General features: G+C 38.1%; 1 protein-coding gene across 1 annotated transcript in view; it reads left to right on the top strand.

Moving 5' to 3' along the window:
* Ccdc122 (coiled-coil domain containing 122) overlaps positions 1 to 15,269 on the top strand; it is a 56,350-nt gene that overhangs the window by 26,444 nt on the left and 14,637 nt on the right. The window contains exons 4-5 of the mRNA XM_032918142.1: positions 6,767 to 7,165; positions 7,857 to 7,973. Of these exons, the coding sequence (XP_032774033.1) occupies positions 6,767 to 7,165; positions 7,857 to 7,973 (516 nt within the window). The remainder of the gene's footprint in view (positions 1 to 6,766; positions 7,166 to 7,856; positions 7,974 to 15,269) is intronic.

The following is a 15,269-nucleotide window of genomic DNA, read 5'->3' as shown; positions in this document are numbered from 1 at the left end:
CCAAACCCAGACACTGTTGCTGATGCCAAGAAGTACTTGCTGACAGGAGCCTGATACAGCTGTCTCCTAAGAGGTTCTGCCAGATCCTGACAAATACAGAGGCAGATGCTAGCAACCAACCATTGGACTAAACATGGGGTCCCCAATGGAGGAGTAAGAGAAAGGGGCTGAAGGGGTTTGCAACCCTATAGGAAGAACAACAATATCAACCAACCAGACACCCAGAGCTCCCAGGGACTAAACCACCGTCCAAAGAGTACACATGGAGGGACCCATGGCTCCAGCTGCATATGTAGCAGAGCATTGTCTTGTTGAGCACAATGGGATGACAAGCCCTTGGTCCTGTGAAGGCTTGTTTCCCCAATGGGAAATGCCAGGGTGGGGAGGCAGGGAGAGTGAGTGGGTGGGTGGGGGAGCACCCTTATAGAGGATGGGATAGGGAGTTTCTGGAGAGGAGACCAGGAAAGGGGCTAACATTTGAAATGTAAATAAAGAAAATATCCAATAAAAGAAAAGAAAAAAAGAAATAACAACAACAACAACAACAACAACAACAAAAGACCCCTCAGAATTGTATAAGAAGAAATAAGCAGCATCCATAATTCCACACCCTTCCCTAATCAATGTTAGCAAGTCTTTAGCTGAGCCTCTGGTGCTTTGTATTTGTTTTGAGAATAAACTTGGGATCCCACTGTCCAAAAGAAAAAAAGAAAGAACACTACCAACATGGTGTCTCTTTGTCTATTGGGGGGGTTGGGGGGAGGAGTGTTCCTAAGTATTTTTAAGTTATTGTGAATAAAATTTTTGTCTTTGATATCTTTTATTGATTCATTTGTTATAGTTAAAAAGGTACTAATCTTTGTATAATGATTTCTTATTTATTTATTTATTTATTTATTTATTTATTTATTTATTTATATTTTGCCTTGCTATTTTGCTGGACATACTTATCAGCTCTAAGAGTTTTCTGGTAGACTCTTTAGATTCTTTCAGATGTATTAGATCTTGTCATCTACAAATAAGGATAATTTGACTTCTCCCTTTCTAGTTGTTGTCTTCTCTCCCTCTCCCCTCCCCCCTCCTTACTGCTGTAGCTAAGACTGAGCACTGTGTAGAATAGAATAGGAGTGCAAAGAGGGGGCTGGCGAGACAGAGAAAGATGGCTCTGCAGTTAACAGAGCATACTGCTCTTGCAGAGGCCCAAAGTGCAGTTCCCAGAGCCCATGTCTGATAGCTCACAACGATTTGTAACTTTAGCACCAGGGAATCCATGCCTTTTGGCTTTCATGAATAGTGCACCTGTCTGCACAAACTCACACACAGCTATACATATATTTATGAATAATTAAAAATATTTTAAAATTGAAAAGAATTTTAAAGAATAGGCATCCTTGCTCAAGATTTTAGAATAAATGTTCTCAGTTTTTATTACTTAATATAATGTTGACTGTAGTCAAATATAGCCTTTACTATGTTGATATATATATCTTCTATTACTAATGTCTTTGGGGATTTTATATGACTTGTTATTATTTATTGAACTTTGACAAAGGATTTTGTGCATTGACTGAGGTGATCTTGTGGTTTTCTTTCCGTACATCTACTTATGTGCTGAGGTACACTTAACAATGTGAACGTATTGTGCTAATCTTGTATCCTTGCAAGGGAACCAACTTGGTCAACCCACATCACCTTCTTAATGTGTTCTTGCATTCAGACTGATAGAACTTAAATGGGAATTTTGTACCTATATTCCTCGGGGATCTTGGTCTACAGTTTTCTTTGTTCCTTCTGTCCCTGTCTGCTGTTGACATCCTGATGGTGCTGGCTTTATAGAAAGCATTTGGTAGTGTTCATCCTGTTTTTATTTTTGGAGCAGCTTGAGGAGCCTTAGTGTTTTTTGTTTGTTTGTTTGTTCGATTGGTTGGTCGGTTAGTTGGTTGTGGTTTGTTATTTTTTTGTCATAGCAACTGTGATCATTTATTATATTAATGGAGAAATATCAAAACATAATTTTTAGAAATAATATGAGTGATTTCCTGAGCACATTTTACTGTTTCTCCTAGAAAACATAAATGCAGATACACATACTATGAAATATAAAAACTATTGTTATATGGGCTTCTATAAAAGCTTACTAAATGGAGCTCACAGTGTCTATAAATTATATTTAAAATAGATATCAATATCACTTAAATGATGTATTTCCTTTTTATTCTTTTATTTTTCCTTTATACCAACAGTATAGAGTAGTTCCCAACAGTAGTTTCTCCTCCCTCTACTTTTCCCAGATCCTCTTTACTTCCCCCAGATTCATGCCTCTTCTGTTTACCTTAAAAGAAAGCAGGCCTCCCACGGACATCATCTGAACACAGCCCAACAAGTTACAATAAGACAAACCCTTATATTAATGCTGGACAAGGCAACCCAGTAGGAGGAAAAGGGTCCCAAGAGCAGGCAAGAGAGTCAGAGTCACCCCACCCCACACACACATGCTCTCACTGTTCGGAGTCCCACAAGAACACTAAGCTACAAAAACATAATTTGTATGTAGAGGACCTACTCATACCCATAAAGAGCCCATGAATGTCACTTCAGTCTCTGTGATCCGCTATGAGCCCTAATCAGATGACTCTGTGGACTATGTTTTTATGGTTTACTCAACCCCTGTGGCTCCTGCAATCCTTGCCTTCCCCTGGCGCTGCCTAGTGTTTGTCTGCTGTGAGTCTGCGCCTGCTTTCATTTGTTGCTGGATGATGCCTCTCTGATGATAGATGGCTAGGCAGCGATCTATGTATAGCAGAATATCATTAGTACTCATTTCATAGAATTTTTTCTGAGTTGGTTTTATCCTGAGTCTCTGAGCTATCCAGTTTCTGGTTTTTGGCCATTTAGGCAATGTCTGTCAAACGTGGGCTCCCTCTCATGGTGGGCCTCAAGTTGGACTAGCTATTGGTTAGCCACTCCCACAAGCTCTACACTACCATTATTCTAGCATGTCTTGGAGGCAAGATAGATTGTATGTTGAAGGCTTTGTGGCTGGACTGGTGTCCCAGTCCCACTGATGGAAGCTTTTCCTGGATTTAGAAGATGGTCACTTCATGTGGAGACCTAGTGCTAGCTCTTTAAAAGCTTGTAGAACTTGCAGTGAATGCATTTGGACCTGGAGTTTTCATTGTGTAAAGCTTTCTTTATTGCTGCTTTAATATATCAGTGATGATTATGGATCTGTTTATACTTTATACCTATTCATACTTTAATTTTGATAGGTCATCTATATCTAGAAACGTATCCATTTCTTCTATGTTTTCTAGTTTCTTAGCAAATGGGTTTCAAGGTACTTCTTAATAATAACCCATATTTTATTGCTTTATGTAGTAATTTCTCCTTTTTCATCTTTAATTTTGTTGATTTACATATCATCTCATGCTATGTATGTATGTATGTATGTATGTATGTATGTATGTATGAGGTGTATGTGTCTACACCGGTGTCCCATGTGGAGGTCTGTGGACAGCTTACAGGACTCCATTCCGTCTTTTCACCGTTGAGTTTCTGAAGATCCAGTTCAAATTGTCAGGCTCAGCAGTGAGCACCTTTACTTCATGAGCTGTCCTGCTAGCCCATATCATTTTGCTGTTGTTGTTGGTTTGGCTAAGAACTCGTCAATATTATTTATTTTTTCAAAGAGCCAATTTCGTAAGTAGTTTTGTAAGAGTTTTAAACTCCAGTTATGTCATGATCCTTATTTTTTCCTGCCATCTGCTGCCTTTAAGTTTAGATTGTTCTTGGTTTTTCAAGGACATTGAGGTATATGATTAAGTTATTTATTTCAGATATTTTAAATTGTTTTATGTAGATATTTGTATTTGGTAAGACTTAATTTGTGTCCCAGGACTTTGGCTGTTTTAGAGAAGATTTGACGAGTTGCGAAGAACAATGTGTATTCAATGTCTCTTGGATGGACTCCTCTCTATGTATCTGTTAAGTCTGTTTGATCTTTGGTATAATCTAACTTACATTTACTTGGACTGTGTTGGTTTTTAGTTCAGCTGACTTATACAGGAGATTTACATAACTCACTACTGTGGTAGCAGTGCTTATCTGACGCTTTATGCCCATTACAGAAGCCTCAATGTTTGATGTATATGTACCTCAATTATTTTGTCTTTCTCAGGTATTTTTTATTAATATGTTGTGGTCTTATTCATTTTTTCTCAGTGATTTTGGCTGAAAGCCTACTTTATCATGTACCAGAATAGATATGCCAATTTCTTTTCAGTTTCTGTTTGCTGGGTAGACTATCTTCCATTTTTGACTCTCAGTGTGGGTGTCCTTACCAGTAAAGTATTTTTCTTGAAGACAATAGAAAGTTGTATCTAGTTTTTTATCAGCCAGATAGTTCATGTTCCTTTACTGGTAAATTGAGGTCATTTACATTTAAGGTTATTTTAGACAGATGTTTACTAATTCCAATAATTTTGTTGGTTATTTTTCTGGCTAGTTAAACAATTGTTTGTCTGTACTTCTCATCCTGTTTGTATCAGAGGGTTACTAGTTTGTTGGATTGAACAGGATGGATTCCTTTGTTTAGCCATCCTGCTTCTGAAATGTATTCTTCCCTATGTTCTCATTATCAAGACTGCCTTTCTCCCTTTCCTTCGTGTGATATTCCTTTATTTATCTTCTAGAGCAGTGGGCTGGGGGTCATGCTCTGCCTTAGTTTGTACTTGTTTTGAAATATATTTATCTCTCAATTTGAAAAAGGCTTTGTTAGATATAACAGTCTTACCTATTTCTATTTTTATTGACTAAACTTTAGATCTATTTATATTATTAAAAAGACATACCTCCTATGTTTTTTGATCTAGCAAATAAAATGAAAATTGCAAATCACAGGATCAAATATTCCTAGGTTCAGTCAGAATTCCACAGTTTGTTGCCTTTGCTATTTAACATCTCTGAACTTCAGTTCTATCCTTTGTACAGTAGTGATGATAACTGTTGAGGGCTTTAGCAGCTCACCAGAGCCAGCCAGCCTTCCTTCCTTCCCTCCTCCCTTCCTTCCTTCCTCCCTCCCTTCCTCCTCCCTCCTTCTTCCTCCTCCTCCCTCCTTCTTCCTTCCTCCTCCCTCCTCCCTCCTTCCTCCCTTCCTCCTTCCTTCCTCCTCCCTCCTCCCTCCTTCCTCCTCCCTCCCTTCCTCCCTTCCTCCTTCTCCCTCCTCCCTCCTTCCTCCTTCCTCCCTTCCTTCCTCCCTCCTCCCTCCTTCCTCCCTCCTCCTTCCTTCTCCCTCCTCCCTTCCTTCCTCCCTCCCCTCCTTCCTCCCCTCCCTCCCTCCCTTCCTCCCTCCCTCCCTTCCTCCCTTCTTCCTCCCTCCTCCTTCCTCCCTCCCCCTCCCTTCCTTCCTCCTCCCCCTCCTTCTTCCTTCCTTCCCTCCTCCTTCCTCCCCCTCCCTCCCTTCCTTCCTCCCTCCTTCCTTCCTCCCTCCTTCCTCCTCCCTCCTCCTCCTTCCCTCCTCCTCCTTCCTCCTCCCTCCCTTCCTTCCTTCCTCCCCTTCCTCCCTCCTTCCTCCTCCCTTCCTTCCTCCTCCTTCCTTCCTCCTTCCTTCCTTCCTTCCCTTCCCTCCCTTCCTTTTTCTTCCTCTTTTCTTCTTTCCTTCCCTCCCTCCTTCCTTCCTTCCTTCCTCCCTTCCTTCCTTCCTCCCTCCCTTCCTCCCTTCCTCCCTTCCTTCCCTTTTCCCTTTTCTGCATGGGTAGCCTGCATCAGAAGTATGCTTAGTTTCACATGAGACAATTTAGTTTTCCTTTTTCAAAAATGCCCAGACAAGGAACTCGATGGATACATATCCCTTGTTTAAGAGGACTTAGGTGCATTTCTCCTAAAAGCCATTTAACAAAGAAGTACAACAAGGCATACAAGCAAACCTAACCAAAATCAGCAGCACCATCAGGCAGAGCTCCCTGCTCTCAAGCAGATGCATCACCTAGCAACACCAACGTCTCCAGGAATGTCCATGATAGTAAATACCACTGCCTTGTATGTCACTGAGGTTTCATGGTAGTAGCAACAGATAACCGATACAAATAGAAATAGGATAGAGAGGCAGGAAGGAAAGTCTGATTGGGTATATCATGAATTAGAAGTAGCCCAGGACAGTTGAATACAGAAGTTAATAACTACATATAGAATTTGACGTGGCCCATGGTAATTGAATACAGAAGAATTTGATAACCATATATAGTCTTGAACAATCAGTAGAAAATACTGGGACCATTTATCTAATTGTTGAATACATATATAGAGAATGACAAGAGAAAATATGGTGAATAAATACGAGGAAGCCCCATATTTGAAGGAATTGCTGACACTGAGAAGAAATAGTAAGAGCTGAGAAAGAAGAGTCAATGAAAACTAGGTTTTAACAAGGAGGCATGAGTAAGCAATGACTGATGTCCGGGAAGGCCAAGTAGATACCTTTGTATTTATTTTGCAAATGAAGGAAATGGGGCAATTAAGCTTGTTTTGTGTGATCATAGAGATTTGTAAAAATTAGCAAGTGAGTACAACTCCAGGACTATTCTATAATTCTAAAATAAGTATATATTATGCTATTGCATATCTTCTATTATGAATCATTTATCTATATCTTATAGATGTATATCCTCATGTTGTGGTTTCTTATGTGCATTATGATTTAAAATAATGATTTTTATCTCAGCTGAAACAATGAATTAATAATTAATGATATTTATGAACTATATTATAGATGGAACTTCATGATCTTGAAAAACAAATAGCGACTACTGCTGAAGAAGCTAAAGAAACAGACAGGCAAATGCATCAGCAAGATGCTGCCATGGAGAATTCTAAACTTCAGTGTGGACTCTTGGAAGCTCAAATTGAGTCCTTATATTCAGAAAGCTTAAAACTTAAATTTGATACAGAAACAGCCCAAGAAAAATTTGAGGAGCAAATGATGAAATATAATTCATATTATGTAAAAATAAAAGCTTTTAAAGATAATTTAGGAGAGATAAAAAGCCAATGTTCCTTTATGACTGAACTCTGTGAAAAACGAGATCTCATCAAAAACCTAAAGACAATGAAAGAAGATCTTATGGAAAATCTCCAAAATTCACAAGGGAACTGCACACTACGAATACAGGTTTGAAGTGACACATTTCAAACCCTTTTCTGTTTTTTATAAGCATACCTAGTAAATAATAATAAAATTAATAAAACACATAGTTCTACATTCAGAAACTATTTTCACAATTTTTAAAACTTAAGTAAGTACATGTAGCAATCAGATGTTTAAGTTAAATAGCAATTTCCTGAATGTATAGGTGCTTAACGAAGATATTTATAGATCATCTGTGGGTTTATAGATATATATGGTGAAATCACAGAGAACAATTAATCTAACAGGTTCAGCCTCTAGCTTCTATTCTGAAGAATGCTGACCAAATCAGTTCATGTGATTAATGCACACAGCTGAATTCATAATTGCATGTTGGACATCTTTGTATTCCTCTCACTATGCCCTGAGTTCCATAGGGAGAGCAACTTAAAGCTCCTCCCACTCTTTGCTGAGCATTAGAAGGCACCCTGTGCACTGTTGTCAGGGACATCAGCACAGTGGCGCCCTCCTTTGCGTTGTTTTCAGTTTGTTTTTCAAGTCCAGCTTTGCTTTGTGCAAGCAGTGGTTCTTTATCTTGTATAGCTATAGAGGCAATATTCTAATCCTGTTTTCCAAAATTAAATTTTGATTTTGCTAGTTTGCATAAACCATGAAAGCACAGAAAAAGTCTTGGATTCATTTTGACTTGTATCTTTTAAATTTTACAAATATCCAGGAAGACATTTCAGAGCTAAAGAATAAACTTATGACAGTAAAAGAGTCAATCATTGAGAAAACATCTTTTCTTGAAGAAGAGAAAAAGACACATGAAAAATTAAGAAAAGAAATAGAGGTGAGTCTTAGTTATCTATATTTAAATATTTCGTGAGACTATGTCTTAAACTTATGCAGTATTTCTATTTCTACAGTTTATTCTTGGATTTTAAAACCGCTAGGGACCAAGAAAGAACTTGATTAAATATAAGCCATTAAAGTATATCAAGAGATAACACTCCATTAAACATGTGAAAGCATTCAGACAAGCAAGTATTCACATTGTCTGGTCTATAGCAGGCATGAAGCATGCCTACAGTCCCAGCACTTGGGAGAATAGAGTGTGAAGCCCACTTGTAAAGCAATATCTAGTAAAAAAAAAAAAGATATCTAGCTTAGAATTCTCTGGAATTCTTCCAGGTCTCATTCTGCCTACCACTTGGTACCTAATTAAAGGTTAGAGAGCAGAGGCTTAGGTGGTTTAAAAGGATGACCATTCTAGACACTAAAATCTTGAAAAATAGACTGAAGGGCAGTAAAAAGCATTGTTGTTCTAACACTTCTTGGTTTGATATTTGCAACTTTCAAGAGTCAGCTTTAAAAACAACTGTAGATAAAATGAAGATGAGGTTGGGTTCTTGCCGAGCATCCCAGCATTTGGGATTCTAAAGCAGAAGGATTTAGAATCCAGTGCAGGCTGTAGAATGAGACTCTGTCTCCAAACCAAAATAAAGAAGCAATGAGAACAAGGGAAACTCATTTCCTAACTTACCAGGTGCCACCCTAGGCTTTTGTTACTATGGTTTTTGTGAATGGAGACCAAGTATGGAAAAGAATGTGCTGTTAATGGCAAATAAAAAGTATTTTACCTTTAACATAACTTAGAAAATAAAATGTTTATTTTAACTTGTTTATAACAAATCTGGCATGATATGAAAACATCTAAGTAATTTGAAGATCAAGTCTCTACCTTTACACACTTTCAGTATATAAAACACTGTGATTTTATCTTATAGTTTAGTAGGTATTCAAATTAGATTAGGTGTTTTGTTTATTTTTGTTTTATTATATTTTATATATTATTTGGGTACTAACTTATTAAAATGTTATAATTAGTAAGGTAGAACATAAGTGGTATGAAAAGGGCTGGAGAGATGGCTCAGCGGTTAAGAGCACTGGCTGCTCTTCCAGAGGTTCTGAGTTCAGTTCCCAGCAACCACATGGTGGCTCACAACCATCTGTAATGGGATCTGATGCCCTCTTCTGGTGTGTCTGAAGACAGCTATAGTATACTCATAAAATAAACAAGTCTTTAAAAAAAATAAGTGGTATGAAAATAGAAAAATAATTAATGAAACAGAGAAGAAATCTAGACGTAGTCCCCATGCATAAATGCAAAAGTGAAATAAGCGGAACTCCTAGTGAGATGGCCCAGCCGCTGAGGGGGCTGAGGGGGCTGAGGGGGCTTGCTGCCAAGCCTAGCAACCTGAGTGCAGGCCGTCCTCCCACCTCTACACACTTGCCACTGTGGCATGCACTCACCCACATATATGCATCACAGCACACCACACCACCATACACCCCTCCACACACAGATAAACACAGCATTGGCTAACTGTGTAGAGAGTGCTAGGTTGAATTTCCAGCTCATACAACCTATGCATATTCTCCTAAGAGCATTCAAGAAATACAAGAAAAAATTTAACTGTGTTAAAAATTTTAAAAAGCAAAAATACCTTCATAAACTCTTTGGTTAAGTATTTTTGCTTTCACAGCAATAGAGAAGACAAGACTCAGCTCTTAGAAATATTTATAAGACATGTAAATGAGGAGAAAAAGACAAGGACTTGTCAAACAAAATGGAAATCTGTGAGTGTGTGACATGAAAATACTTAATTATTTAAGCATGTATTTCTAAACAATAAGAATCACCAACCATAAATGAACATTCACTTCAACAAATTTTTTTGTATTTTCTTTTTAAACAATATTTTATTTTCAAATTACCTTACAATTTAGATTTCCAGTGTTGCGTATACATTTCATTTTGGTTGGCCATGCCTTCCTCTTCCTCCCTCATCTCCCACCCCTCTCCCCACTGTGCACGTTCACCTCCACTAATCCCCCTTGACTTTGTTCTCTCGTCTCCCCACCCCTCCATTAAAGACTCTTTCCTCCAGGTTCAGGCCCCTTAATAGTTTCCTGGCTTTTATAGTAGTCCTCACCTCAACACATAATCAACAGCTAGAGGCTGCAGTCTATATATGGGACATAAAGTCTGGTATTTGTAATTTGGAGCTTGGATTACATCACTAATTATAATGTTTTCTGGTTCTATTTATTTGTCTATAAATGTCATAGTTTCACATTTCTTTTTAACTTAATAAAATTGCATCGTGTATATATACCACATTCCACTCTCCATTCATATGTTCTTAGACTTCCGTTTCTTCATCATTGTGATAAAGTGTAGTGATAAACATGCCTGTGCCAATCTCTGCCCTAGGACAAGCCCTTGGGTGTGTAGCCGGGGATGGTATTCTTGGTCATATAGAGGTGCTCTCTTTAATACTTGAGAAGCATCCACTCTCTTCCCTATAGAGGCTATACTAAGCTTATTCCTGCCAGCAATAAATAAGGGCTCCTCTTTACCATAGTCTCTCTAGAATTTCCTGTTGTTTCTTCGCTTGATACCATTTGACGGGTGAGATGGAATCTCAGAGTAGTTTTAATTTGCATTTTCATGATGGATAAAGACATTGAACATATTTAAAAATATTTATTGGTCATTTGTTTGGGTGTTTTTGGTGATTTTGTTTATTTTATTTGGATAGTTTATGTATTTGCATTTCAATACATGTTTATATATGTACATGTTATTCCCTTTCCCTCCCCCCTTTCTCCCATCCCCTCTTCCCCTTCTTCTATGAGAATGCTCCCTCTCCCATCCACCCACTCCAACCTCAACACCCTGGCATTCCCCTAAACTGGGGAAACGAGCCTTCACAGGACCAAGGGCTTCTCCTCCTATTGATACCAGACAATGCGATCCTCTCTGATTTATATGCAGCTGGAGCCATGGGTCCCCCCATGTGTACTCTTTGGTTGGTGGTTTAGTCTCCGGGAGTTCTGGGGTATCTGGTTGGTTGATATTGTTGTTCTTCCTATGGGGTTGCAAACCCCCTTCAGCTCCCTCAGTCCTTTCTCTAACTTCTCCATTGGGGTCTCCATGCTCACTCAGTCGATGGTTAGCTGCAAGCATCCTCATCTGTGTCAGTAAGGCTCTGGCAGAGCCTCTCAGGAGACATCCATATCAGGCTGCTGTCAGCAAGCACTTCTTGGCATCAGCAACTGGACCTCTGGAAGAGCAGTCAGTGCTCTTAACCACTGAGCCATCTCTCTAGCCCAGCGATTTTGGTTTTTTGAGACGGGGTTTCTCTGTGTAACCTTGGCTGTCCTGGATTTCCCCTCATAGCCACCTGCCTCTGCCTCCCAGTGCTGGGATTAAAAGTGTGTGCTGTGATCACCAGTGTCTTTCTTCTTTTAAAACGTGTTCACTTGTTGGTGGCAGGTTTTATTTTTGGTGTTTAATTTTTACAATTATTTATATTTTATAGAAATCAGTCATCTTTTGGCGGGATAGGGTGGCTAAGATTTTTACCCATTCTGAAACCATCTGATCAATTTGTTGCTGGGTAGAAACTTTAAATTTCACGTTGTCCCATTCATTAACCTTTGGGGCTTTTTCTTCTAACATTGGGACCCTAGTCAGAAAGCTCTTGTCTATATGTAATCTCTAAGTAAATTGTATTCTCTCTGTTTTCCTTTATCTGTCTCACTATTCCTTTTAAATCGAGGTCTTTGACACAGTTTGGATTGATCGTTATGTAGGGTGAGAGAGCTGGATCTAATTTCATTCTTCTCAAGGGGAATATCCAGTTTTGCCAGTACCATTTAACAATAAAATATTGATGGTAAAAGCCATAATAATATGCATATTATAGTACAGTACAATGATATTATAGTTTAAAAGATGAAAAGCCCCGGAATCTTAATATATCTTTATATGACTATAATTTGCTAGAAGCATCTTGGAATGAAATTTGATGTTATGTAATAAATTCTTACAATAACATGTTCTTAGGTGTCACTGTGAAAGATAAGTACATATATTTTAAATGCTTGGCTTAACTAATTTTGATTAATATCTACATATATCAATTCTGTCTCTTGATTAAGACATTGAACTTCCCCTGCATATTCAGAAAGTGTTATGTTCCTTTTACCAAGTAATAGAAATATCATCAGTTGAATTTTTTAAAGTTTCATTGATCGCATGCAATACTATAATTTATCATTTTAAGCATCTAATCCAGAGGATTCTCCACTTCCTCCGTCCCTCCTTTCTGGAAGTTCTAATATTGTTTTCTTTCATAATTTCCTTTCTGTTTAGAATACTTCTAAACTCACTCTCACAGGCTAGGTGCTCTGGTGGCACGTTCTTTTTCTCCTCACGTGACAGTGTCTTTATCCCTGCCATTCTTCGGGAGTGTTTCTGCTAGGTATAGAATTCTTTCCACAGTGGAAAGACAGGCTGCACCCCTTTGGTGCCTGTACTTGTAATGTGAAGTCAGCCATCATCAGAGCTGTGTCCCTGCCTGTGTGTGCTTTCTTCTGATGAAGAGATATTTTTCGTGCTTGCTCGCTCGGGATACTGTGGTTTTAGTTTTATTCGTGTTTGGACATTTGTTTGTTTAGGTTTACGTGTACCCTGTCCTCAGGTACACTAACTTACTTGATTCTGTGGGTTTATGTCCTTGCTAGATTTGGGATATTTTTCACCCATTTATTTGAACACTGCCTCTGTTCCTATTTGTTATGTGGGGTGTAAGGTTATGTGACACACACATTAGAGTTTTGTTATCTTCTGTGGGCCTTTGAGACTTTACTTCCTTTGTTAATTTAATTTTATCTCTTGATCAAACAGTAATTTCTGGTGCTTTTCTTCCTGGGTTTGTATTTTTTCCTTTATTCTCTTCAGCTGCTATTGAGATCCATTGAGTTTTTTTCCTTTTGGATATTTAATCTTTTGGTCTTTCAATTCCCATTTGATTTTTTAAGTTTTCTGTTTAAATCCTTTGCCAAGTATTTCACCTTCTCAGGTTTATGGCTTTTTGAGGCGGCATGTCTATTGTGACTGTTTCCAATTGCTTGTCAGATAACTGTGATGTGCGTTACAGAGGTGTTGTTGCATCTTGAATGCCATTTCTTGCTTGGTCTGAAGTCTTGGTTCTTCGGTGTGATAACGATGGATTCTCTACTGACATCTCAGTCTGCTGGCTACTGTGCTTTACGACTCTGGGTCCTCACTTCTTCTAGGTGGCAGTTTAGGTTCTCCCTGTAGTCTGCACTGACATCCTGGGAGCGAAGGGAGTTCCTTTTACTCTGAACCAGATGTGGGTGTCTGGCCGGCCCTCCACACTCTGCTGCGAGCACCTGTCCTGCACTTGATAGGTTCCTCATCCTTCCACACATACCTCTGCCTTGTTACCACTGAGCACTGGCAAAAGTCCTGACTTTACTGGACTTTCTCTGGTTCTTTGCTGAGAGTAGGATCTTCCAGGGTTCCAGTGATTCCAAAAGATGTGGCTATATTTCTGTTTAGAAGGTACAAAAATTCAGGATTGTGCAGAGAGCCCACTAAAAGCACCCCTGCAGGTGGATTGAGACACTTCAATATTGTCAGCAATGATGGAAGATTGGATTTTTTAGTGAATCTTCTCTTGTTTGGGTGGTGAAGAAGCCTTATTTTTTCTTCTGTGATATTCATTTTGAGTAGAAGAGTTACTCTCTGAGAGTGTTCTGTCTTGAGAAGCTGCTCTTTTCTTTATTATTTGGCTAGAAAGAGGAGGCTTCCTTAAGTTTCCACCCTGTTCCGGTGTATTTGCTGGCACTTCTGATTGTTGTCTTCTGCAGACCCTCTCTGGACTTTGTAAGGGAAATGGAATCGCACGCCATTCCTAGGACCTGCATTTCTTTCTGCTCTCCAGTTTTTCAGAGGCTTCTGCTGTTTGTTCACATTTGATATTTGGGATTCTTATTCATACAGGAAGAAGCAATAGATGAAGATATTCATATTTTGCTAGAAACAATATGGAAAATTGGTGCTTTATATGTTAAAGAATAAGAGGCTAGAATAGTGCTAGGTTTTTAGAAATTATCAGTAAATTAATACTTACATTTTTAAATTTTTTCATCATAAAGCTTCTTGCTCTAAATTCAATAACTTTTAAGTTTTCTTAATAAAAATAGCTGTATTAAAACATGTTGAGCTCTCCAGGTGCAGTTTTGCCGCTTCTAATATATTGAAACAAAGTCCTTAGCTTTTCATCATACTCATAAATTTAAGTTAAAATTTTACACAGTTATTAAAAAAACAAATACAGTTATATCATTGTCTGAGAATACTGCATTTTAAAAACAATTATTCTTACTACTTGTTACAATTTGATCATTGATCTGAAAATAACCAGGATTTTTAAAGAAGATTGAATTCAAATACTAGGGGATGTTTTTTAGTTATTTCTTCCGATGACTACTACATTTTGTCCTTTCTGAATTTCTTTATCCATGGCTCTGGGACATGTCATAGGTCACTTTTTGTTGCCTTGACTTGATTATTCTAATCTTTAGTGTTTTTAAATGTTTATACATTGTATATTTTAGATTCTATATTTCTAACCTCTACATTTATGGTTCAAAAAAATAGAAATGGTTCTTGAATTTCAACTTTTATCTGCCAATTAATGTTTTCTTTATTTCTAGTTCATATATTAAATGGGAAAGAGGTATTTCCAAATATTTATCCCTAAATGTCTTTTCTTCATTATTTTCTGTCTTTAAACATTTTAGAAGATGGAAGCAAGAATAAACTATGAATCATCAACAAAAGATTGAGAGAAAATGAGTTCTTCAGGGCTTTTTTTTTTTGTTTTTCTTTTGTTTTAGTTCAAAGCATAACAAGTAGTAATTGCCAAATTCAAGAAAAAACTAGAGCAGTGTAGGATGGTTTTGCAAATGATGAAGACTGTTGTAAGCAGTATTTTGTTATAACAGACATTTCATAAAGCATTAATGGTTTAGTCTTGCCTTTTGTATGGTCTGGCCTTAAAATTTTAAAGGGCAGGGAAATGAGTGCACTTTCAGAGCCACTGCAAAGAGTGTTTGACTTGGTGCCACAGAGCATCCATCTGTACAGCCAATACATTAAAGGAAACGGCCACAGAGCCAGAAACTGATTAATCCTATATGAAAACTCCAGGCCAACAAAGGGGACAGGGTGCGTAAGAGGCGATACAAGAGCTATCCAAGTAGG

Source organism: Rattus rattus, chromosome 12 (assembly GCF_011064425.1).
Source record: "Rattus rattus isolate New Zealand chromosome 12, Rrattus_CSIRO_v1, whole genome shotgun sequence".
In the NCBI taxonomy this organism is placed as follows: domain Eukaryota; kingdom Metazoa; phylum Chordata; class Mammalia; order Rodentia; family Muridae; genus Rattus; species Rattus rattus.
Note: the sequence above shows the minus strand (reverse complement) of the source record. Positions and strands in the feature narration are given on the sequence as shown.